The following is a 23,674-nucleotide window of genomic DNA, read 5'->3' as shown; positions in this document are numbered from 1 at the left end:
AAATGGGTGTTGGATATGTTCCTGCCATAAACACATCTTTATCAGCCTGACGTGTGGGGGGGGGGGATGTTTTACCCCCATAAAGCTTTGCATGATTTCCCCTACAAGTCGTTAATCAGGGTGACTAGCACATCTCTCTTTGTCTTCCTTCCACAAAGTGGGCCACATCCAGGCCAGGAACCCAGAAACCCAGACCTCCCCTATTGTTTTGTTTCTTACTTTAAGGCTGACTCGGAAGAGGCAGAGTTGTGAATGAACAGAAGACCCCCAGGATTGTGTACCTGGGGCAGCCAAATGTGAAAGTCTTTTCCCAGCTTCCTTTTCCTTCCCTCTGATAAATAAGCAACTTACTCGTTTTAAAACATGACTTCCTTGAAGCCTGCATGTACCATAAATCTAAAAATAATAAGAATAGTAGAAATAACACATGACCTCAATATTTCAAGGACTGCCTCTCTCTATACGAACCTCCCTGAACCCTGTGATGGTCGCCTGAAGCCTTCTTCACGTGCCTCCTCCATGAGAGGTCTAGAGGGGGACAATACAAGAACGATCCTTTTCTGTGGTGGCTCCCTGTTTATGGGATGCTCTTCCCAAGAAGGACCGCCTGGCTGCATTATTATACTCCCTTAGGCACCACAGGTTTTTCTCCAGCCAGGCCTTTGGCTGACCAACATCCTATATCCTTTGAAATGGGTTTGTGGGAGGGAGGGGTTATGGGTTTGTTCTGTTCTTTTTCTCCTTTTTATGTATTTTCTGTTTTCATCTTGTGTTTTTATGCTGTGAACCCCCCGGAGATCTTTGGATGAAGGGTGGTATATCCACATTTCATTTTTTTAAAAGGCCTGAAGCATGAGGCTTAAGAGACTTCTGAGCCTGTCTTGTGCTCTCTGCTTGAATATGTGATTGTTGTCAGCGAAGGCAAGAGATTATTTATTACGTAGAGCATTTGTTCTGGGCCCTTCAGCCAAAAAGGCTCCCAGAGTGGCTTACATGAAATCAAAACAAGACACTCCCTATCCGCAGGCTTACATTCGAATAAACAAACAAACAAAAATACAACACACAAGGGGGAAGGGGCAAGGGGGAAGAGGAAAGCCAAAACTGTTCTTGTGTTGATCAGCTGGCAGGAGGTACCTGCTGGACCTTGGCCTCCCTCAAAGCAGGTGGAATGAGTCTCCTGCTTCGTATCTCTCCCACTGAGGCAGCCTGACAGGGTGGCCGACACAAGGGGAGAGTCGTGGGGAGAGGAGGCGTGGTGGAGCTGAGCTGCCACGGCAAAACCGATGGAGGTTGTTTGTACTATGGAACTTGCTCCCACAGGAAGTGCTCATGGCCTCTAGCCTGGATGGCTTTAGAAAAGCATTAGGGAAATTCACGGAGGAGAGGGCTATCCATGATGACTTCACTCTGCCTTCTCAATGGGAGCCAGCAATGACTTCCCCACAATGGGCATCTGATGGGCCACGGGGGGAACAGAATGCTGGACTAGATGGGCCGTCGGCCTGATCCGGCAGGCTCTTCTTGGGTACTTGCGTTTCCTGGGAAACATGGCTTTGGATTTAAACACAATAATGAAAACCAATCAATCAATAACATGTTTTCTCCTGTGCATCAATGCGCTTAGACAAGGACACAAGCAGTTTTGGTCAGCCAGGTGAAACTGTGAGCACTTTTGTTCTTGAATCACAATGTGCAGTTTTCCCCACAGGGAGGCCAAGATATTTTCTCCTTCTAACTCATACAATCTTACTATTTTTATTATAATTATCGTTAATTTATTATTGTACATACAGTTGCAAGGTGTTTGGGTGTCTCTGTCTTAAGTTCTGCTGAAGAGTAGACTGATGGAAGTGAATGGACCTAAGTTAGTCATGCCCATTTAATTCAGTGGGTCTACTCTGGGTAAAATGTAGTTGGATACAACGTATCATTTTTCTGAGCTGTTTATTTTTTATTAAAAATTCATCCTGCCTTCCTGGCGTCCATGCACTATTCAGGATGGCTTGTGACACTTCAAAACAATTAAAAGGTATTAAAAATTAGGGTCTCGTCCCCCCAAAATTAAAAATACATACAATGCAGAGCATTAGGGATGCATTTAAAAACTGACAGTGGAAAAGATTAGAGGTAGAAATGACCACCAGAGGTAAGAATTAGGCAAAAGTCTGCCCATATAAAAATGTATTTTCCAGCCAGCAAAAGAGAACCACGGAAGGGGCAAGTTGTTCCACAATACTGATGCTTAACAAGAGCACATGGTAGTGAAATATTACAAACTGCAAGGAATAATAACTATGAATATATATTTCAATATTTTATTTCGTCTTGTTTTGAAAATGCTTCAGTTGTTGTTCAAAATATCCATTTCGCATTGTAAATGTATATTTTTCATGCTTACCAATTGGGGCTTTGAAATGAAACCACCCACTGATAGTCCCCCCCACCCTCTCTCTCTCCCCCTTCACCCCCACCCTCCTGTTGACTGGTTGTAGGTCTGGTTCCAAAATGCACGTGCTAAATTCAGACGGAACCTCTTACGCCAAGAGAACACAGGGGTGGACAAGACGTCTGACTCGACCCTCCAGGCTGGAACGCCCTCGGGCCCTGCCTCCGAAATCTCCAACACCTCCATGAGCCCGTCCAGCACCCCCACTACCTTAACGGACTTGACAAACCCCAGTATGCCATCAGTCACCTCGGTCTTGACCTCAGTGCCCGGGGGCTTGGAGGTCCACGAATCTCGGAGCCCTTCACAGACAACGCTCACAAATCTTTTCTGATGACTCTCTCCCTTCCTTCATCCCCCCCTTCTTCTTTTTTTCCTTTGAAAAAGAAATTACTCTTAGTTGAGTTCCAAGCATATTTTTACTAGAGACTTTCTCACAGCTGGGCTAGCCACAGCGTAGGGTATTTCTGAGGAGAAGGAGAACAGCAGCACGGTTCGGTCTGGTGTGACGGTCACAGGGCGGACGGAGGATTCACTTGGAAGAGCAACTTGCCACACAACATTTGTGTCAATGTACAGTTTTGTGGACTGGGCGAGGGAAACAGCAATTAATTTAAGTTGGCTAAAGCTTCTGTAATTTTCAAAGACTGCCATGTGCCTTATATACTGTTCTCCCATCCTTTGGATCACACCCATGCCCCCCACCCACGCCCATCTCCCTTTTTCCTCTCTGTGTATTTATGACCAGGGCAAAGAACAAACAAACACAAAGAAGAAGAAGAAAAAATAAATGGAAAAAAAAATGTTAATAAGAGTTTTGTTACTTTGAATTAGTCCTAAGCCCTTCATTGATTGTTCTGATGTTTTAGAATTTTAAAAGTGAAAAGTCTGTTCAGCTATCAGAATTTGTAAAAATCTAACCAGTAATAAAACCACTTAAAGGAAACTGGTTCATGTTGGTTACTGTTGTGAATACCAGGAGCCCCAGCCTTAGATGCCGGGCCCATTAAGAGAGCTTTCCATAACATGGTGTCCTCCAGATGTTTTGGATTTCAACTCTCATCAGCCTGGCAGTTGTAGTTCAAAACATCCGGAGGGCATCAGGCTGGCGAAGGCTACATTTGTGCGAGTGTGTGCGAGTGTGTGTGTGTGTGTGTGCAAATGCCTGTAGGTTGGCAGGGAGGAAGGAGTGGAGGAAGGATGGATCCCTTTCAAGACCTCCCATTGGCAAGGCCAACTGGGTGGCTATATGGAGGAGTATATAACGGCCTTGATGATGGTCCATCAAATGGCTTCTTTCAAAATACAGCCGGCTGTGTACTACTTCCACTGTCAGAGGCAGTGATGCTTCTGAACACTAGTTGCTGGAAACCACAGAAGAGGAGAGGGCTCATGTGGTCAGATCCTGCCTGATGGTTGCCCATTAGGGCATCTGGTTGGACACTGTGAGAACAGGATGCTGGACTGGATGGGACATGGGCCTGAACAAGCAGGGCTCTTATTCTGTTCAGACACACGACCTTTTCACATACACACCCCGAATAAAGATGGCAGGGCCATGAGCCAAGTTCAGTAAATAGGTCAGTTCTCCCCAATGGGAAAGGCTTTTGGATGAGCAAAAAATATTTTGCCTGCCATGCAGAGAAAGTTGCAAGGCTGACCGTGCCTATGGGTGCCCTCCAGATGTTGCTGGACTCCAGCTCCCATGGCCAAGGGGCTCAGGAATGATGGTGACTGTGCTTCTGAGCTAGATGAGCCAATGTCCCAACTCTGTGTTTGAGTCAGGTTCCTGTGGACCTCCACACTCCCCCTGCAGCAGTTTCTGTACCATTTCCCAGATGGAAACAGGGACCCTCTTGTGCGGTCATCCCTTTTGCCATGCCAAGGATCACTGACTGAATGCCTCCACTTATTAGTTGCATTTATATCCCACTTTCTCTCCCAGAAGCTGAAGGTGGGCTGCATGGTTCTCCCCTCCTTGTTTAATCCCCAAAACAACACTGTTGTGAGGAGGGTTATATTAGGTCTAATTTTAGACAAACAAACTCTCCTCCCTTCATCAACACAAAGAAGCCTTTCGCTTTTCTGATATTTCACATTTGTCAGAGTTGAAAAGCCCTGGTCACAACAATATGTCGTTGAGATCTGTAGAAGAATAGCCAAGGCTCTTATTTATCTATTTATATTTTATTAAAGTGATTCCAATTAAAAGAAATTAAGTGATACAGAAAAAAGAAGGAAAAGAGGGAGGGGAAAACAACAAACATACATATTGAAAAGTGTGTGTGTGTGTGTGTGTGTCTATGCGCAAAAATGCATTATACGATATTCCCATACAGTCTTATATAAATTGGTATAGTGTCATTATCCTAATACTTATGCAAATGTTAACAGCCGACTACTTTTTTATATAAAGTCCTTCCAAATATTATCCAAGCAAAGTCTGCGCCTGTTGATTAAAGGGTATCATCCTATCTTTGTTTTTTCCAATTCATCCACATCAGTCTCTTGGCCCCCTTTAGCCAAGGCCCTTGAAGAGAGGTATGGATACTACCGTTCTATGCTGAAATGTTTCCTTGGTTGTCCTTAAACTTTCCCACTTACACTCTCCATCCTCTCCATCCTCTCCTGCCACGCCAATCACCTGCTGCCGCTGCCCTGCAGTTCTCCCTCCACTCTGGGCAGAGTCAGGCCACATTCAAACCACACCTTTCAATCCTTGTGATGCCACTTGAAGCAGTTATGGTTTCCCAAAGCATTATGGGAACTGAGAGTTGTTAGGAGCCCCCCCCCTTCCCTTCACAGAGCCATGGTTCACAGAGTTCCTCTGGGAAGAGGGTGCGATTGTTAAAAGCACTCTAGAAATTGTAGCTCTGTGAGGGGAACGGGGGTCTCTCAGCAGCTATCAGCACCCAATCAAATGACAGCTCCCAGAATTATTTGGGGGAAGCTGTGATTGTTCAAAGTGGCATCATAGGGGTTTCAGTGTGTGGGGAGGGGTGGCCTTACTTGCGGCTTGCCTTCCTTCCCCAGGCTTCCTGCCGGCCCGTGTACCTGTATGCTGAACATCCCTTTGGACAGAAAGGACTATTTCCACATCCTGTTCAGCCCTCAGCATCCCATCAGCAATGGATGGAGGTGGATCTTCATTGGTAATGATAAAGTAGCCAGGAGGAGAGCAGCTCTGTGATTTCCCTGGGAGAGAAATCACCTCCGCAGGAAGGAACGGCCCTACCATGAGGCAGAGGGTGGCAGCTGCCACGGCCAAAAGCTGATATGGGGCAGCCAGGACCAGAGGGAGCTGTGCGTGCCATCGCATGGTCTGCCTGGCGCCCCCTAAGCTAGCCTCTTCAGGTGGGGTGGAGGGTGCTTCTGCACTGCCAGCGTTCAAGTAGGATTTGATTGCCGGCCTGGTAAATGGCGGGTGGTGGTGGTGGAGGCACCATCTTGTCCTGTGCCTCGGGCAGCAAGATGTCTTGGGTTGGCCCTGGTGGTTAAAGAGAACAAAAAGCCAGAGAACTGAGTCCTGCTCCCGGCCCCCTTCCAGGCTTTCTCTTCAACCGCCTCCCCTTTGCGCCCGATCTGCACTGCCTCTGATTTCTAAGCCGTAGTACAGTCTTCAGCGCTCTCTCCCCGTATTAGTGCCACCTGCTCTCTGCCTCACGGCGTGTTTCCCTGGCTCTTTTCCATATTGCTCTTCCTCCCTCGAGGTGGCCAGCTCCAGAAATACTCTGACGCCGCCGCTGCTGCTGCTGCTCTTCTCCCCGCAGCCCCCAAGGCTTTCCCAGCCAGCCAGCTGACTGCTGCAACAACATCTTGGGCTTGCATCACTGAGACCGACCCTGGCAACACATCACGAGTCTTGCAGGTGAAAACAACATGGGCTGAGAGGGGAGCCATCTCCACAAGAGGGGAATAATGGAACCGGAGCCTGCCATGTCCGCCCTGCTAGCACGCCTCACAGGACCGTCCCTACTGTTGGTCAAAGTGGCATGGCTGCCTCAGGCGGCAGATTCCAGGCAGGAGTGGGCTTGGGGCAGCAATGGAAGTTCCCTTGGCCATTTCCCCTTAGCAGCCTCCCCCCCCATTCCCTTCCATTGAGGGTGGGGGCAGAGCTGTGCATGTTGCATGCTTGACCAGAGCCCAGTGGAGCATTGGGGGGGGGGGGTTGTTTTGCTTCACGTTTTAAGGCAGTGCTTTCCAAAACCTTTTTTGGGGGGCCACTGCCCCCTTGGTTCCATAAACTGATCTCCAGTGCCTCCCACCCTACCCTATAAAATGCATTATTCATAATAGTGCTTTGTATTATTGTTTGTTTTATATACAGTGGTACCTCGGGTTACAGACGCTTCAGGTTACAGACTCCGCTAACCCAGAAATAGTGCTTCAGGTTAAGAACTTTGCTTCAGGATGAGAACAGAAATCGTGCTCCTGTGACGCGGCAGCAGCGGGAGGCCCCTTTAGCTAAAGTGGTACCTCAGGTTAAGAACAGTTTCAGGTTAAGTACGGACCTCCGGAACGAATTAAGTACTTAACCCACTGGTTACTTAACCCACTTAACCCACAGGTACCACTGGTTCACAGTATAAAAATACAAGATAAACACTCAAAACGTGCAATAAAAAAAGAATAAAAACAATGGGTTTGCATGACCCACTAAGGAAGATAATAACGCAATAAAATTCAGAAGTGCAATTATTAATTGCACATTAATTCAAAATCCAATTAAAACTATTTAGCTTAATTAATCCAATTTATTTAACTTAATTAATCCAATAAACTGATAAACTTGATCAACGTCCAGTGTCCCCCTGCCGCCCACATCCCCCTTTGTGCCCCCCCTCCCGTAATCCCACTGTCATGCCCCAGGGAACAGCACCAGCCGCTTTGAGAACCACTGCTCTGGACTGCAGACTGTTTGAGTTATCTCTTCATCTTGAAACCCTGTAAGAAAAAAACAAACCACCACCCTATGAAGTAGAAGGAAAGTGTTAAGATTATGAGCATATACAGTTATTGAGCTGTCAGGGGAGGCAGCAAGCAGAAGGAGCTGGCACATAAAGCACAATATAGATCTGATTGCTTTCTGCACCGAAAAGCTCTCAGAAGGAGGCTGCTAAGCTACGTTGCAAGCAGGGGAAACTGAGGCTGAGGTAGGATGGTGGGGAGCACAGCCTGGCAGGGAGCTCACAAGTTTGACTGGATTCGAACCCAGATCTGTGCCCATTGTACCTACTGCCAGCGACACCTTTCTTCTCTTAGTCCAGCACCACACAAGGTGGGGCTTATGGGCACCTCCTTCACGGTGTGCACCCTCCCTTGCCTGCACCACTAACGTTGTTCCTTCAAGCCTCCTCGAAGAAAGCCCAGCCAGGGATCATTGCTCTGCCCATTCCTTCACCAGAGCTGTCTGCAAACAGAGTGGAGAGCTTGTGATCAGTGGCTGGATGGTTCTCCACCAGCCTCCACTGAATGCCATGAAGCAGTTGATCACCTCCCTTTCTCCTTGGCTAGTTGTGCGTTCCTGAGCCACCAGTCCTGAAGAGAAGAGTGGGATTAGGCAACGGGAAGGACGCTTCCTCACGCTGAGCCAGGCCAATGTCCCAGATTTTATTTCATTACACACAACCTTGTGTAAATTAATTGAAACAAACCATGTCGTTTATTCTACAAAACTCACATATACATGTACAAAACTCACATATACATGTACAAAACTCACATATACAGTGGTGCCTCGCAAGATGAAATTAATTCGTTCCACGAGTTTTTTCGTCTTGCGGTTTTTTTCGTCTTGCGAAGCACGGTGTCGGAAAAGTTTTGGAAAAGCTTCAAAAATCACCAAAGTCTTCAAAAACCTCAAAAAAGGCTACCACACCGCGTGCTATGAGTTGCTCCTCGAAGTCAAGTCGCAACTGTATTAACGTTTTTAAGAAAAAGGAAACAAACTTGCAAGACGTTTCCGTCTTGCGAAGCAAGCCCATAGGGAAAATCGTCTTACGAAGCTACTCAAAAAACCAAAAACCCTTTCGTTTTGCGAGTTTTCCGTCTTGCGAGGCATTCGTCTTGCGAGGTACCACTGTATGTACATTAGTAACGGATATGACCTCCACTATTTTTAAGCAGCATTTGAACAGTTTGGCATGGAGTCTACTAGTTTTGAACAGTCACTGTTGATTTTCGGATCCCTGTACCACACTTGAATCAGCGCCTGAATGAGCTTCTCCAGAGTCGTACAGTCTACAGCACGGAGGCGACTTTTGCCTATAGCCCACAAATTCTCAATGGGATTTGCCTCCGGGGAATCCCCTGGCCAATCAAGTACCTGTATTTGCTGCTCTGTCATGAATTTCTTCACCACTTTCGATGTGCGACAGGGGGCTAGGTCCTGCTGCAATATCCCAGTATCTCTTTTCCAGCTCTGGAATAGCTCTCTTTCGTAGAACCTCAATATATCGTGTCAAGTACATCATTCCTTCTATTGGCTACAGCTTCTGACACCACAATGATCAACTGACTTTTCGTGTTTGTCTTGAGTACAGGGTTATGAGTAAGATAGAAAACATGCTTTGTTTCAGCTAATTTACACAAACTATAGAGTTTGAAGAGACCCCAAAGGGTCATCTAGTCCAACCCCCTGCAATGAAGGAACTGCAGCTAAAGCATCCCTGTCAGATGGCTGTGGATCCTCTGCTTTAACACCTCCAGTTAGGTTTCTGAAGCAGAGGTTGGATGGCCACCTGTCAGGGATGCTTCACAGCAATACGGATATTTGAAGAGATGAACAATGGATTGCCTGTTTGACCTCATATGGTCCACAACTTAAGAAGGCAAATTATGCAGAGCAGATAAATGGAAGCTGCAGAGAGATGTATAGACAGGTAAATTAATGTACATGGGACTTTTGCATGTAATTGTATATGGCTTGGGTCTAGGCTGTCTTCCTCTATGCACCTGCCCAGGTGTTAAGAACATCAGGCACTGAGTCCCTCTCTTGGGCACAACAACATCAGAGCCACAGCTGGTGGTGACATGAGACAGGGCCTTTTCTGCAGCTGCTCCCAGATTGTGAGATCCCCTCCCAAGAGAGATTAGGCTGACTCCCTTCTTCTTGTTACCCTTTTGCTGGGCAGACAAAACCTTCCTATTCAGGAAGACTTTCCTATTCAGGACAGGGCTTGGGAAACGAAGGTGAAGGTGATGGCGGCCACTGGGCTGGCTGCTGTCAGGGCAAACTGTACTTTAACCCTGGTTATTTTAACCACTGCTTTTTAATTAGTTTGTTCTGCTGCTTTGCATTCTGTAATGGTTTTAAAAGTTGTGAGTCACCTTGAACCCCAACCTGTGAGAAATGTGAGATAATAATACCTACAACAAGAATACTACTACTACTACTAATAATAAAGGTGATGCATAAGGTCCCAGAGAGCAGAGGATGGGAAGGATGTCAAGACACACTGACTATTCAGGATAAGAGGCGCCTCCAGGCACAGTACACCACGGAACACCAGTTGCCTGGCAGGTAGAGCAAGAGTTAGGGGATTCAACTGCCTTCATTCCCTCTTTGCGGGCTTCGTGACGGGCCATTGTGGGAAGCAGGGTGCAGGTTGACATGGACCTCTCTTCTAATCCTGGCAGGTTCTTCTTATAAAAGCGAAGAGCACAGTCTCCATATTCAGGGGCACTCTACCTTACAACACCAGGACTGAAGACACTGAGCTACGGAGGGTTGTTGTCTTCGTATCGTGCTTGTGGGCTAGGTTGGAGGTATCTCACTGACAACTGCAGGGATCAGGGCACAAGGCCAGGTGGACTTTTTTGTCTGACGCAGCAAGGCTCCTGTGTTCCCCCTTTCCAAAACGAGAGGTTGCTGCTGGATCTCAGAGGTCTCAGGAAATCCTGGTGCATGTTCCCTTGGCGGTCAAAACCTGCCTTATCCTCCCCACCCCTCCTTTTTCGTGTTCCCCCTTACCTTTTAGCAGCTAGCTGCTGTAGCCAGGCTACACATCACACGCTCACAGGCTGTGGCAGAAGAACTCCGCTGGCTTCTGTCCCATTCGGAAAGCACCATTCTGCTTGGAAAGCGGACTGTGGACCCAACACCTGGAGCAGCCAGTCAGGGCACTAGGTGTTTGGAGGTGGAGGGGAAAGCCTCCTTCTAATGGCTGAAGCAGGACTGACTTCTCGCCTCCCCACCACCTGCTACTTCATGCCTGATTTCGCCTCTGATTTCTTTGGGGAGAGAGAGGAGGAATTCGGCTGCATGTTACTTGGGTTAAAGAGACACATCACACATTGTTCCCCTCTTTATTTTCAACCTTCTTGGGCACATGAAACTAACCACAATTACCTTGAATTTCTGCTTAACCCTCAAGAAAGAAGGACATTTTCGCTGGCCAGGTTTAATTCAAATCCATCCAACCTCCTTTGGGGAAGGTTCTCAGGCAGGGTGGAAGGAGAAAGAACTTGCCCATGCGAAGACCACCTGGTGGAAACCCTTACACATCTGGTTCTCAATTGTAAACTATATGCTGATCTCCACCAGCAATTTCTAGATCAACTCTGTATCGCCAAATGGAAACCAGAGTCAGAGGTCATATATTTTCTATTACTGGGGAATGATCAGGCGCTCACCAAGTTAGTGGCCAAATATCTCTATTTGGTTTTTTGTCGTCGAAATACACTGCAGACGTCTGATCTCCCTGGAGACCAAGAGATGTGACGATAGACTGCTCTGCCTCCTTTCTTTCAGCTTATGTTTTGTGCCACTGGGGAAGTGGTAATTCTGTATTGATTTGTTTTGGATGTTGTATGTGATGCCAATAAAAGGTTTACTACTACTACTACTACTACTACATTGGCCTGTTCATGTAAAAACTTTCACAGAGGAGAAGGAGGAAGTCCAGGGGAAGGGCCTGACTTGAAGAAGTTTCGTTGTTTTGTTTCTGCAGTTCTTTCCCAGGAGAATCAAACTTTTGCTTGTGACCCTCTAGGCTGCTGTGAAGTTTGGCTCTTTCCCTGCCCAGACTGCCTCCTCCCAAGCGGCCTGCCCATTCAGAGGCTGCAACCTGCTTTGCTGTCTCCAGTAGTTCCATCTCTTCCCCTGCACTCACACCTTAGGAACATTGGGGTAATAGCATCTCTGGAACTGGAATTGCCTAAAAGAAAGGCAGGAGGGGTTGTAAGTGGAGCACTGCATACTCAGAACAAGGTGGGCCAGCCTCTCACCCATCAAGCCTCCTGGAAGCCCCCACACAGAGACAATAGCCCTCCCTCGCGGTTTGTTTCCAGCACCTGGTGTCCTGAGGCAGAGTGCCTCTGAATGTGGAGGCTCTGTTCTTAGCTAACACAATAGTGTTGCTGGATTAGTCTAAAATACCTTCCACTCATATTATTATGGCTAAACCTGCCTTGTCTGCAGCAGGGAGCATAGAGCCTGCAGCTGGACTCCAAGTCCCATCATCCCTGGCCATTGCCTGTGTTCGCTGGGGCTGATGGGACTTGGTGTCCAATGACCTCTGCAAGACCACAGGTTTCCTACTCCTGGTGCATAGGTAGCAACTGGCAATCCTTGACTTTTCAGTTTTCTTTTTTAAAAAAAGGCAGGGTAATCAGGAGTAAAATGAAGAGCTACTCTCTTCTGCTGCATGTTTGTTCTTCCTTTCCTTTTCCAGGTTCAATTCGGGCTTATCCACTGCACTTTCCAGGCAAAGGCCTGTATTTTAAAGCTCTGTGTCTGAGCATTTTCTCTCCCGCTCTTTTCCCCCAGAGCTTTGTTAAGTATAATTGTTTAATGGAAAATAACTCTGGCACTGTGGTCTAAACCACAGAGCCTAGGGCTTGCCGATCAGAAGGTCAGCGGTTCGAATCCCCGTGACGGGGTGAGCTCCCGTTGCTCGGTCCCTGCTCCTGCCAACCTAGCAGTTCGAAAGCACGTCAAAGTGCAAGTAGATAAATAGGTACCGCTCCGGCGGGAAGGTAAACTGTGTTTCCGTGCGCTGCTCTGGTTCACCAGAAGCGGCTTAGTCATGCTGGCCACATGACCCGGAAGCTGTACGCCGGCTCCCTCGGCCAATAAAGTGAGATGAGCGCCACAACCCCAGAGTCGGTCACAACTGGGCCTAACGGTCAAGGGTCCCTTTACCTTGACCTAATTCTGTATATGCCTGTATGTGTACTGCTAAAAGCATAGCATAGTCAATTGAGATAAACAAAAACTCTCAGAGAGCCTAACCGTTGATGATTAGCTGAGAGTGTGTCTCTGCTAGCTCTCACAAGGTGTTTAACTTAGATCACATGCAGTATTTAATTACAGGTCTTCATTTTTGGTGTGTGTTAGTTCTTTGTTCTGAAGCTCTGTAGAGATAATGAAGCTTAGAGAAAGAACATGTGCTTAATCTCTCTCCAGGAGAACACAGCCTCAGGCTAATGGAGATTGTGTGGGAAAGGCAGAGCTTTGATTTCAGCTCTGGATAAAGTTATTTCATTTTTCTTAGATGTTCTACCTGGGCTGGGATCAGCACATGATATTATGCAACTATATGGATGTAGCATTATTTGTTTTATGTTTGTTTTGAAGCAACTTCTGCTAGTAAAGCTTTTGAACCATATTTTTGGACTGGACACTTCTTATTTCAAGGAGTCAGTTTTTATTCATCCTATTGCTTCCAAATGTGCAGTATTAATAACGGCAACAAGTTTCCCTGCAAAAAAACTGCTCTTTAGCACTCAATTGAAGCAAACATCCATTTGGGGTTTTCATGGATTGCAGTTTGCTCTTATTGGGCTTTAAAGAGCAGGTTTTCACAGGGAAAGCTCTGGAGGGGAAAAAATGATGCTCAGACACAGAGCTTTAAGAGTGAAAGAAAGATAAGTGTGTTGAAGTGCTTGGTGAAACAAACAAACAAACAAACAAACAAACAAACAAACAACCTGAGCTTTCATATGAGAGAGAGAGAGAGAGAGAGAGAGAGAGAGAGAGAGAGGTTTTGTAACTGACAAAAAGCTGGGATCAAACTATTTTTTCAAAGCAGAAGAAATGGAGACCCAGCACCAGCAGATCAGCCGATTATTTGAAAACAATGTGTTCATGGTGCTCTACAGAGTCCGTGATGGCCTGCTGCTGTCCCTAAGGAGCTCCCAGTCCCAAACAAGGGGAATCTGTGTCTGTGCCGACCACTTCCTTGATGCACTTTTTGGCAGCTGATGCAATAGGCTGCTGCCCACAAATGTTTCTTCCTCAGTGCAGAAGGTCCTAAGTTCAGTCCCCAGCATCTCCAGATATGGCTGGTAGAGACTCCTGCCTAAAACCCTGGAGAGCCATTGCTGCCAGTCCGTGTAGACAGTATTGAGCTAAAGGTAAGGGTAAAGGACCCCTGGGTGGTTAAGTCCAGTCAAAGGCGACTATGGGGTTGCAGCGCTCATCTTGCTTTCAGGTCCAGGGAGCCAGCATTTGTCCACAGACAGTTTTGTGGGTCATGTGGTCAGCATGACTAAACTGCTTCTGGTGCAATGGAACACCATGACGGAAACCAGAGCGCATGAAAACGCCGTTTACCTGCCCGCTGCAGCAGTACCTATTGATCTACTTGCACTGATGTGCTTTCGAACTGCTAGGTTGGCAGGAGCTGGGACAGAGCAATGGGAGCTCACCCCGTCATGCAGATTCGAACCGCTGACCTTCAGATCAGCGAACCCAGGCGGCTCAGTGGTTTAGACCACAGCGCCACCAGCTCCTCCTAGATGGACCATGGTCCAACTCAGTGTAAGGCTTTCTATGCTCCTAATGAAATTCTAAGGGCATCTCTTTATTCCTAGACCGAATAGTCTCCATGGGAGACCAGTCCAGCTGTGCTTCCCTGGGGAGGGATTGGTGTTTGTGTTTCTGCAGCTGGGCTCCATAGCTCTGTAGCAGCAGCAGCAGCAACAGCAGCAGCAACCAACCTCCCTGCCATCCCACTGCAACACAGTCTGTACTTGAGCCTTCAGGTCACGTTGACAAGCTTTTGCGCTCAGTTGAGCTGCAAATCCATTGCTTTGCTGTTTGCATCTTCCCTTCAGTTTTGTCGGTGTAACCCAAAATCCCCAGGTCCCAGGTAGGCTAATAAAGAGCTGGCCCTCAGTAGGAGTCAAGGAAGAGGTGAACCTGTCTTGAGCAACAAAGGGAAGCAGGCTGGCCTGACCCTGACTGGGCCTGATCCACTGGGGAATTCACCCAAACAAGCCCCAGTGTGATGAACTAAAACTGCAGGGCTGGCTCTGCCCTTTAAGACGGAGGCAGCTCATTTTGAGTGTTATGAATAGATGGCAACTATTTATCACCCCCCCCCCCCCGGTCTTATTATGCTATTTTAACCCCCACCTCAGGAAGAAGTGCTTGTCAGCTGTTCTGCCTCAGGAGCCAAAATAGCTCGGTCAGTGTTGGGCACTAACACACCTTGACCAGTGGGAAGGGAGCAGGTGCTGTTCTGTCTCAGGCAGTAGAATGTTTTCGGCTGGCCCTGCATGCAAAGGCAGGCAGCAGGGTCCTCCACACGCCCCTGGTAGAATCCCCTCTGCACAAAGAGACCAAGCACAAAGAGAAGCCAAGTTACAGGGAACCAGGCAGAGGGCCTTCTCGGTAGTGGCACCCTCCCTGTGGACGCCCTCCCACCAGATGTCAAAGAGAACAACAACTACCAGTCTTTTAGAAGACATCTGAAGGCAGCCCTCTTTAGGGAAGCTTTTAGTGTTTGATGTATTGCAGTATTTTAATATTTTTTTGGAAGCCGCCCAGAGTGGCTGGGGAAGCCCAGCCAGATGGGCGGGGTATAAATAATAAATTATTATTATTATTATTATTAGGCATGGCCTGTTTTCATTTTTTACTCAGCTATGGACTAACATCTTCAAGGGGGTGGAACACCTCCTCTGTGAGGAAAGGTTGCAACATTTGGGGAGTTTTGGTTTAGAGGAAAGGCAAGTAAGAGGAGATATGATAGCACTTTTTGACGTTAATCAAGGTGTTGAGAAAGTGGGTAGTGGGATTTTTTTATACCTGTCTCATAACACTGGAATTCGGGGATGTTCAATGAACCTGAATGTTCAAGCATTCAGAACGGGCAAAAGAAAGTCCTTCGTGCAGCTTGTGGTTATACTGTGGAACTTCTTCCCACAGGACACAGTGATGGCCACCATCTTGGGCTGGATATAGACATAAAAAAAATAAAAACCAGGAAAACGTGTTGTAAACCTCAAAGTGGGAAATCACATTGGCGAAAGACGGAACTCCACTTGCGCCATCTGGTGTCACAGTGTTGTAATGCATATAAAATGCCTTTTCTTTACTAATGTAGCTGAGTCATTGAACAGCTTTAAAAGAGGATTGGGAAAATTAATGGAGGAGAGGCTGTCAGTCGCTACTAGTCAGGACGGCTGTGCTCTGTCCTCCATGGTCGGAAGCAGGTTGCCGGGACTCACAAGTGGAGACAGGGCTGTTGTTGTTGTGTCCTGTTTGTGTGTTTCCCAGGGAGGCAACTGGCTGACCATTGTGAGAGCAGGATGCTAGACTAAATTGGCCTGATCCAGCCTCAGGGCTCTTATTAGGTTCTTATTAACTTTGAGCAGCAATGAACTGGGAAAACCAACCATAGGTTTCCTCCCCACCTCCCCAATTGCTCTATGAGATGTGGTTTTTTTTTACAAGGGCCACAATAAATGCATCGGTAAACAATGTGTGTGTGTCTACATTATTGTCACTCTGTTTCCCTGAATTATTCTAAGCCTGTAAATAAACCGGCTGCTTAACATCTCCAGAGTGGTTTTGAAGTCTTTCGCTTGCTTCACATAAATATTGTATTTGCCTCCGGTGAGGAATTCTGACATGTATTTAAAATATATACATTAGTACAGGATATAAAATAGAAATTCTGAATGCCTGTTACTGTTTTTTTGTTTTAAAATTCATAATAGCAGCTTATTGAAACAAGTCAGCTCCACTCCAACTTGTCAGAATGGTTTTTTATAATTTCCTTGTTCTTTGAACTTTTCGCATTTAAGATATTGCCTCCTTTCTTCTTTGAATGCCCTTGTCTAAGATGCCAACTCGATGCAGGGAAATATATTGGGCGTCTTACTATTCCCTCCCACCCCACAGGTCATCTTCATGGTTTTCCAGATTCCACCTCTCACAAAAGGTCTGTGGGAAGTCCAAACGCAGGGCCGGAGCGCAAGAGCATAGAAGCACAAGAGCAGCATACTGGATCAGGCCAATGCCCCCCAGCATCCTGTTCCCACTCTGGCCACCCAGACACTCACTGGAAACTTTGAAAAGAGGCTCCAAAGGGAGAGAGCACTCCCTCTTTGTGGTCTCCAGGAACTGGTATTCATTCAGAAGCACCTACTGCCTCTGAATGCAGCCAGCATCGCATGCTATCTTTCATTTCAAGACAAGACAACCACCAAGCCCGCAGACAAAACGCTTGCTGAGTTGCACGGCTGGCACAAGTGACGGCTGTCAGTCTGCTTCCAGGTCCCAAGATCACGGTGACGGCTGATGAGCAAGAATGGGTCCAAAGATGCTGTGGCGTTTGGTGGGGGGAGAGCTGGGAACCTCAGCGCCACTGCCCTTGCTCCGCCATCTGCGCATGATGCTGCCTAACAATGACCCCTGAGAGCCGTTAAGCAACAAGAGTGGCAATAACACTTAAAGCAATGGGCCGGGATGGCTGGCAAGAGAATCTATTAGCACGGCAATCACAGCTGCAAAAAAGCATATGCTCCCCCATGCGGGATGGACGCCAGGCTTGCTGGCCTGAAGCTGAGTGACTGAGGATTACCAGGTCTGCACGGGGAAGAAGTGAAGATGAGAGCCAGTGTGGTGCAGTGGACAGAACGCTGGACTCGGACCCTGGAGTAAAATGTAAAGGGACCCCTGACCATTAGGTCCAGTTGTGACTGACTCTGGGATTGCGGCGCTCATCTCGCTTTATTGGCCGAGGGAGCCGGCGTACAGCTTCCGGGTCATGTGGCCAGCATGACTAAGCTGCTTCTGGCAACCAGAGCAGCACACGGAAGTGCCATTTACCTTCCCGCTGGAGCGGTACCTATTTATCTACTTGCACTTTAACATGCTTTTGAATTGCTAGGTTGGCAGGAGCAGGGACTGAGCAACGGGAGCTCACCCCGTCGCGGGGATTTGAACCGCTGACCTTCTGATCGGCAAGTCCTAAGTTCTGTGGTTTAATCCACAACGCCACCTGTGTCCACGGACCCCGGAGACCAGTGTTCAAATCCCAACTTGCCCATGAAGCTCACTTTGGATGCCCTCAGGCCAGTCACTCACTCTCTCAGCCTAACCTGCCATAAAATGGGGAGAAGGAGAAGCACGTAGTTTCCTTTTTACAGTCATACCTCATGTTACGTCTGCTTCATGTTATGTCCTGTGGCGACCTGGAAGTACCAGAAAGGGTTACTTCTGGGTTCGCCACTCAGAAGACAAAATGACGTCACGCGCATACGCAGAAGCAGCAAATCGGAACGGATCCCGTTCGTAACCAGAGGTACCACTGTATATATAAAACTAACTCAAAGCAAGTAACACCAATAATTAAATAAAAATATGAAGCCCAGTCCTATTTTTAAAAGGAAGGACTCAAGCGCCCCACCCACAGAAGGAGGCCAGAGATAATTAAGAGCCAAAGGCCTGGCGGAAAAGAAATGGTGCCTAGAGAGATGTAATGATGGGGCCAGGTGAGCCTCCATGGAGAGAGCATTCCACAAGTGGAGAGCCACCACGGAAAAGGCCCTCTCTCATGTTGCCTCTCTCTGGATCTCCCATGGAAAATGGTGATGGTCCGGGTCTGTTCATATCGGGAGAGGCAGTCCATATCACCCGCTTGCACAGATCTTATTAGTTCCATTGATGATCACCTGTCCTCTCTCTGACTGAGTTCCACTGTCTGCATCCATGCTGGCCAAAAAGGAATACATGCCCTGGGATGCATTTGAGGATGTTCTGGGGACCGTGAGCAAGTTATTGTAGCTGCACTTACGCCTAGCTTGTGGATTTCCCATAAGGGCACTTAGCTGTCTAGTGTAAGAAGAGAATGTTGGACCAGGCAGGCCTTTATCTGATACAGCAGGGCTCTTTTCACGTCTTTATCTTCAGAAAGCCACGGCACAAAGAAAGGCATTGGTGGTGGCAGCTCCCGACTTACAGTACTTCCCTTGCAGACTCTCCCAAGTCCAACCCTGAGCTCAGCTCTCACCCCCTCTCTCTAGCAGCCAGGTGAGGTGGGTGGAGGAAACCCCTTATCCTGCAGGGCCCCATCACTTGGTAGTCGCTTTTGCAGCACAGGTTCTCTCTGGAGGCTGACGAGGACACCACAGAGGCCAGCCAAGGCCATGTCTTACAAAGAAACTTGTCTGACTAGTTCAGCAGTAGGATCCCCTCTTAGATTCCATCCCTCACTAGGTATGGGACTCCAATAAATGGAAGGGTCTCAGGGCATCATTCAAACTGACACACACAGAGCAAACCCACAACTGCAACTTCAGATTTGGTGCCCTGAACTAAATCTCTCTGCAGAGCCAGGCAAGGTTCTTTGCTTGTCTGCCACTGCCTTGGTTTAAGCAGAACGTGGCTCTGGCCACAGATGAGCTCTTGCACTTCTCACCGGGATGCAATATACTTTAAATAGCATCTGCATGACTGCTCCCCCCGCCCACCCGTGGCTCTGTCCCCTCCCACTCTCCGCTCCCAGCAAGGCTGATCCACAAAGTAGCTCAAATGGCAGCTGTCACTGGTGAGGTGGCATTTTTCTTCAGTGATGCTGACAGCAGCTGTCCAGGAGGAGTATGAATGGAACGGGAATGACATCATGTTTATTCAGAAATGACATTCCCAGCTATGGATCAGTGTCAGCAATATTTTTGATGCGTTTGAGATGGAGAAAACACTTCCTGAGATACGTCCCTGATTTATCCCTTTTACAGCACGGAACACACACACAGCATAATTGAAGGAACTTTGGCAGGCAAAACAGGTCTGCCTCAGAGAGGAGGCTGGGTCTGAACATTCCTCCCTCATGCGCTAGTCTATGCGCAGGGAGTTAGTTGGTTTACTGGAAGGGGGGAGCATAACAAGAGCCTGCTGGATGAGGCCATTGGCCAGTTAGTCCAGCCTCCTCTTCTCACAGTGGCCAACCAGATGACCCAATGGGAAGCCCTAAAAGCAGGATCTGAGTACAGCGGAACTCTCATAGAATCATAGAATTGCAGAGTCCAAGGGGACCCAAAGGATCATTTAGTTTCAGTCCCTGCCAGCAGAAAAGGTGGGATATATATAACAACAACAACCACCCCTGCGATGAATTAGGGTAATTTACTCCAGCCCTGCTCAGCTGTGATTCCAAGCAACTGGCGTTCAGAGGCAGTCTGGTTGTGAAGACACAGTATAGACACCCAGGTAAGTAGCCATGGATCACCTCTGTGAATTGGCCACACTCCTCTTTTAAAGTCATCCAAATCCTTTGTTGTTGTTTAGTCGTTTAGTCGTGTCTGACTCTTCGTGACCCCATGGACCAGAGCACGCCAGGCACTCCTGTCTTCCACTGCCTCCCGCAGTTTGGTCAAACTCATGCTGGTAGCTTCGAGAACACTGTCCAACCATCTCGTCCTCTGTCGTCCCCTTCTCCTTGTGCCCTCCATCTTTCCCAACATCAGGGTCTTTTCCAGGGAGTCTTCTCTTCTCATGAGGTGGCCAAAGTATTGGAGCCTCAGCTTCACGATCTGTCCTTCCAGTGAGCACTCAGGGCTGATTTCCTTAAGAATGGATACGTTTGATCTCCTTGCAGTCCATGGGACTCTCAAGAGTCTCCTCCAGCACCATAATTTAAAAGCATCAATTCTTTGGCGATCAGCCTTCTTTATGGTCCAGCTCTCACTTCCATACATCACTACTGGGAAAACCATGGCTTTAACTATACGGACCTTTGTTGGCAAGGTGATGTCTCTGCTTTTTAAGATGCTGTCTAGGTTTACCATCGCCTTTCTCCCAAGGAGCAGGCGTCTTTTAATTTCGTGACTCCATAGACAAAGACAACATCCAAATCCTAAAACATCCTAAAAAGTTCTAAACGTGTGTGTGGTTTTTAAAAAATAAATAAATTGATATACTGTAATATCATCATTTTGGTCATCCTCCTCTCCTCCTGCCTGGAGGGGTGTCTGGAGCGCATGTGCAGAAACTACCCCACTGTGTAAAGGTAAAAATTTGCATTCCTTGCTCCACCCACTTTTGCCTATGGCTCCACCCACCACTAGCATGCGATTCCTGGAAGCTTTCTTAGAAGAGAATATGGCTCTTGGCATCACTCCCCTTGTAGACTCCCCTGGGGCACAATCTGTGATACTAGGATCAAAGAACTGTAGAGTTGGAAGGAATCCCAAGGGCCATCTAGTCCAACCTCCTGCAAGGCAAGAATCTCAGCCAAAGTATCTAGGATCGATGGCCATCTAACATTGCCTCGAGTCCTACCCTCCAGAGCAGGAGAAAACAAGCATGCTCCCTCTTCTATGTGACAGCCCTTAAGGTATTTGAAGATGGATATCCCTTCTCCTCTCAATCTTCTCTTTTCCAGGCTAAACATACCCAGCTCCTTCAACCATTCTTCATAAGGCCTGGTTTCCAGACCTCCTTTACACGTGTTCCAGTTTGTCCAATATCCTTCTTAGGGCTTGCCCACACTTCCACTTGTCCTATGCCTAGAAAGCAAGGGCCCAAGCGGTTTTCTGTTTGCCCTGCCATTTCCCCAGGAAAACTGATGGATGCTTGTTCTGATTCAATGGTAAAGAGAGGGTTTCCCCAGTGGAAAGTGGTGGGACAAGTGGAAGTGTCATCAAGCCTTAGAATGGTGCTGTCCAGAATTGGGCAAAATATTCCAGGTGGGATCTGACACTAGACTTCTGTTGATGCAGCCTAGAATAAAAAGGTAAAGGGACCCCTGACCATTGGGTCCAGTCGTGGCTGACCCTGGGTTTGCGGCACCCATCTCGCTTTATTGGCCAAGGGAGCTGGCATAGAGCTTCCGGGTCATGTAGCCAACATGACTAAGCCGCTTCTGGCGAACCAGAGCAGCGCATGGAAATGCCATTTACCTTCCCGCCAGAGCAGTACCTATTTATCTACCTACACTTTGACGTGCTTTCGAACTGCTAGGTTGGCAGGAGCAGGGACCGAGCAACGGGCGCTTACCCCGTCGCGGGGATTCGAACCACCGACCTTCTGATCGGCAAGTCCTAAGCTCTGTGGTTTAACCCGCAGCACCACCCACATCCCTGCAGCCTAGAACAGCATTTGCTTTTTTTGCTGCCGCACCGCACTTGACTCTTGTTAAGCTTGTGGTCCACTAAGACCCCTAAATCAAGCCAGGTGTCCCTCATCTTATATTTGTGCAGCTGGTTCTTCCTGCCTAAGTGCAGACCAAGGCATTTGTCCATATTGAAATTCATTTTGTTAGTGAAGAAATAAACACAGCCAAAGATCCTGGGTTGCCCCCTCCAGCCCCACCCCGAGTATTAATGCAAGGTCCTGCCCAAATGCACCATCTCAGATCCTGCAGCAGCTGCAAGCGTTGCTGCTACAGATGCCTTTGCCTGGTGGGCTTCTCCCTCCCTCCCTCCCTCCCTCCCTCCCTCCCTCCCTCCTGCGGGTTTCCACTCATGCTATCAGATTAAAGGGAGATATATTTAAGCCTGAGTTCAACAGAAGGGCTTATTTAAATATAAACTCTGAGAAGTCGGCCAGCTCTCTGGCTCAAATTGCAGGTGATTTGACAAGTGGAAGTGGCTGATGGGGTCCGGATAGAGAGGGAGAGAAGTGCCAAGGAGCAATCCAAGTTCTGTGCTGGGGAAGACTGGATCCTGCAACCACTTTCAATTAATGCAAGTATTCAGGTTGCCTCTTAGTCTGCGCAGTTGTGCAGTCTTCACAGTTCTGCATAATTTTCTTCATTTGTTCACTTTGGGCTGAGTTGTCAAGTGAGCGGCAAGAACCCAAGGCCAGCAGTTAAGGCAGCCAAGGTCCAGGGCGAGAGAAGACAGTCACCACCCAGGTGGCCTTCCTGATGAGGCGAGTCAGTGGCCAGGCTGGGTGGGCAGAGTTAACTCCATTGCAACACCTGGGATCTCTTTGCTGCCCTGGTGAAGAGCTCTGACCTGGAATGCTGGTACTTCACTACACAAGGTGACTGTGGTGAAGAACTGTGGATGATTTCTTCCATCTCCTGTCCCCATCCCTGTCCCAGTCCAAGACATTTTGCTGCCTGAGCCAGAACCTCAAATGCCCTCTCCCACCTACGTATGCTAAGGACAGCATTGTTTTAAAGTCTTGCCTGCACCATTCAGATATCTGTTCCTGTCTTCACCTGTCTCTACAGCTTAAGAGCGTAAGATGGATCTTGCTGGACCAAGCTGAACTGAGCCCATCTAGTCCATCATCCAGTTGCCCACAGTCGCCAACCACATGGCCCCAATGGAAAGCACATGAGCAGGACATGGGGGGTGGTGGTGGTGGTAGTAGTGGAATAGTTTGGGAAGGTGAGCCCTGCCCCTGCCTTTTTCTTTTTTTCTTTTTGCTTCTGAGGTTTCAGCTGGAGTTGCCCACCCACTTACCTCCATGAGGACTGGAAACTTAAAACAGAGTGCATTCCTTGTGTGCAGAACAGCCTGCGTGATCCATCTTTGGCACCCCCAGATTAAAAGGAAGGAAAGAAGAGGTCAGATGATGGGAAGCAGCTTTCTCTGCACCAAAAAAGAGGGATTTTTTGCCCTTTGTTTCTGCTCTCTGTCTAACCAGGAACTTGTGGATTTCATGCAAGGCTGGGTAACAGCTGCCTTTTGCATTTTCAAAAATGAGAAGCAGCCATTGCTTCCAGAATCCAGCCTGATCCCTACAGCTCCAAACAGAGGCTGGAATCAGTCTGCTTCAACACCCAGCCTAATTCTTGCACTTATTTGCTTCCTATTTTTCCTTGTTTCCTCCTCCCCTCCCTCCTGATTTGCATAACATCCCAGCCTGAAAAGGCTTTGGAGAACTCAAAATCTCCACTTTCTGTTTTGTGACATTTTGGCTGGTCCAAAATGAAGGTGCTGCCCAGCGGTGGATTTTGGAGTTTTCTTTTCTTTTCTTTTTAATTTCTTTTTATTTTCAGTTTTTTATATTAACATTATTTCCATGCACTCCAA

The 23,674-nt window shown here is 47.8% G+C and overlaps 1 protein-coding gene and 1 long non-coding RNA gene across 3 annotated transcripts in view; both read left to right on the top strand.

The window, feature by feature from the left end:
* The window catches only part of LHX2 (LIM homeobox 2), a 51,675-nt gene extending 48,280 nt beyond the window's left edge, over positions 1-3,395 (top strand). For both annotated transcript variants that reach the window (XM_080990963.1, XM_080990962.1), the window contains exon 5: positions 2,496-3,395. In XM_080990963.1, the coding sequence (XP_080847089.1) occupies positions 2,496-2,783 (288 nt within the window). In that variant the 3' untranslated portion in view covers positions 2,784-3,395. The remainder of the gene's footprint in view (positions 1-2,495) is intronic.
* A 16,043-nt stretch (positions 3,396-19,438) lies between these two features.
* The window catches only part of LOC308468672, a 30,464-nt gene continuing 26,228 nt past the window's right edge, over positions 19,439-23,674 (top strand). The window contains exon 1 of the long non-coding RNA XR_013981802.1: positions 19,439-19,895. This is a non-coding gene — a long non-coding RNA (uncharacterized lncRNA). The remainder of the gene's footprint in view (positions 19,896-23,674) is intronic.

Source organism: Podarcis pityusensis (genome assembly GCF_964106645.2).
Source record: "Podarcis pityusensis genome assembly, chromosome: Z".
NCBI lineage: Eukaryota > Metazoa > Chordata > Lepidosauria > Squamata > Lacertidae > Podarcis > Podarcis pityusensis.
The sequence above is the reverse complement of the archived record's forward strand: the minus strand, read 5'-3'. Positions and strand labels throughout refer to the sequence as shown.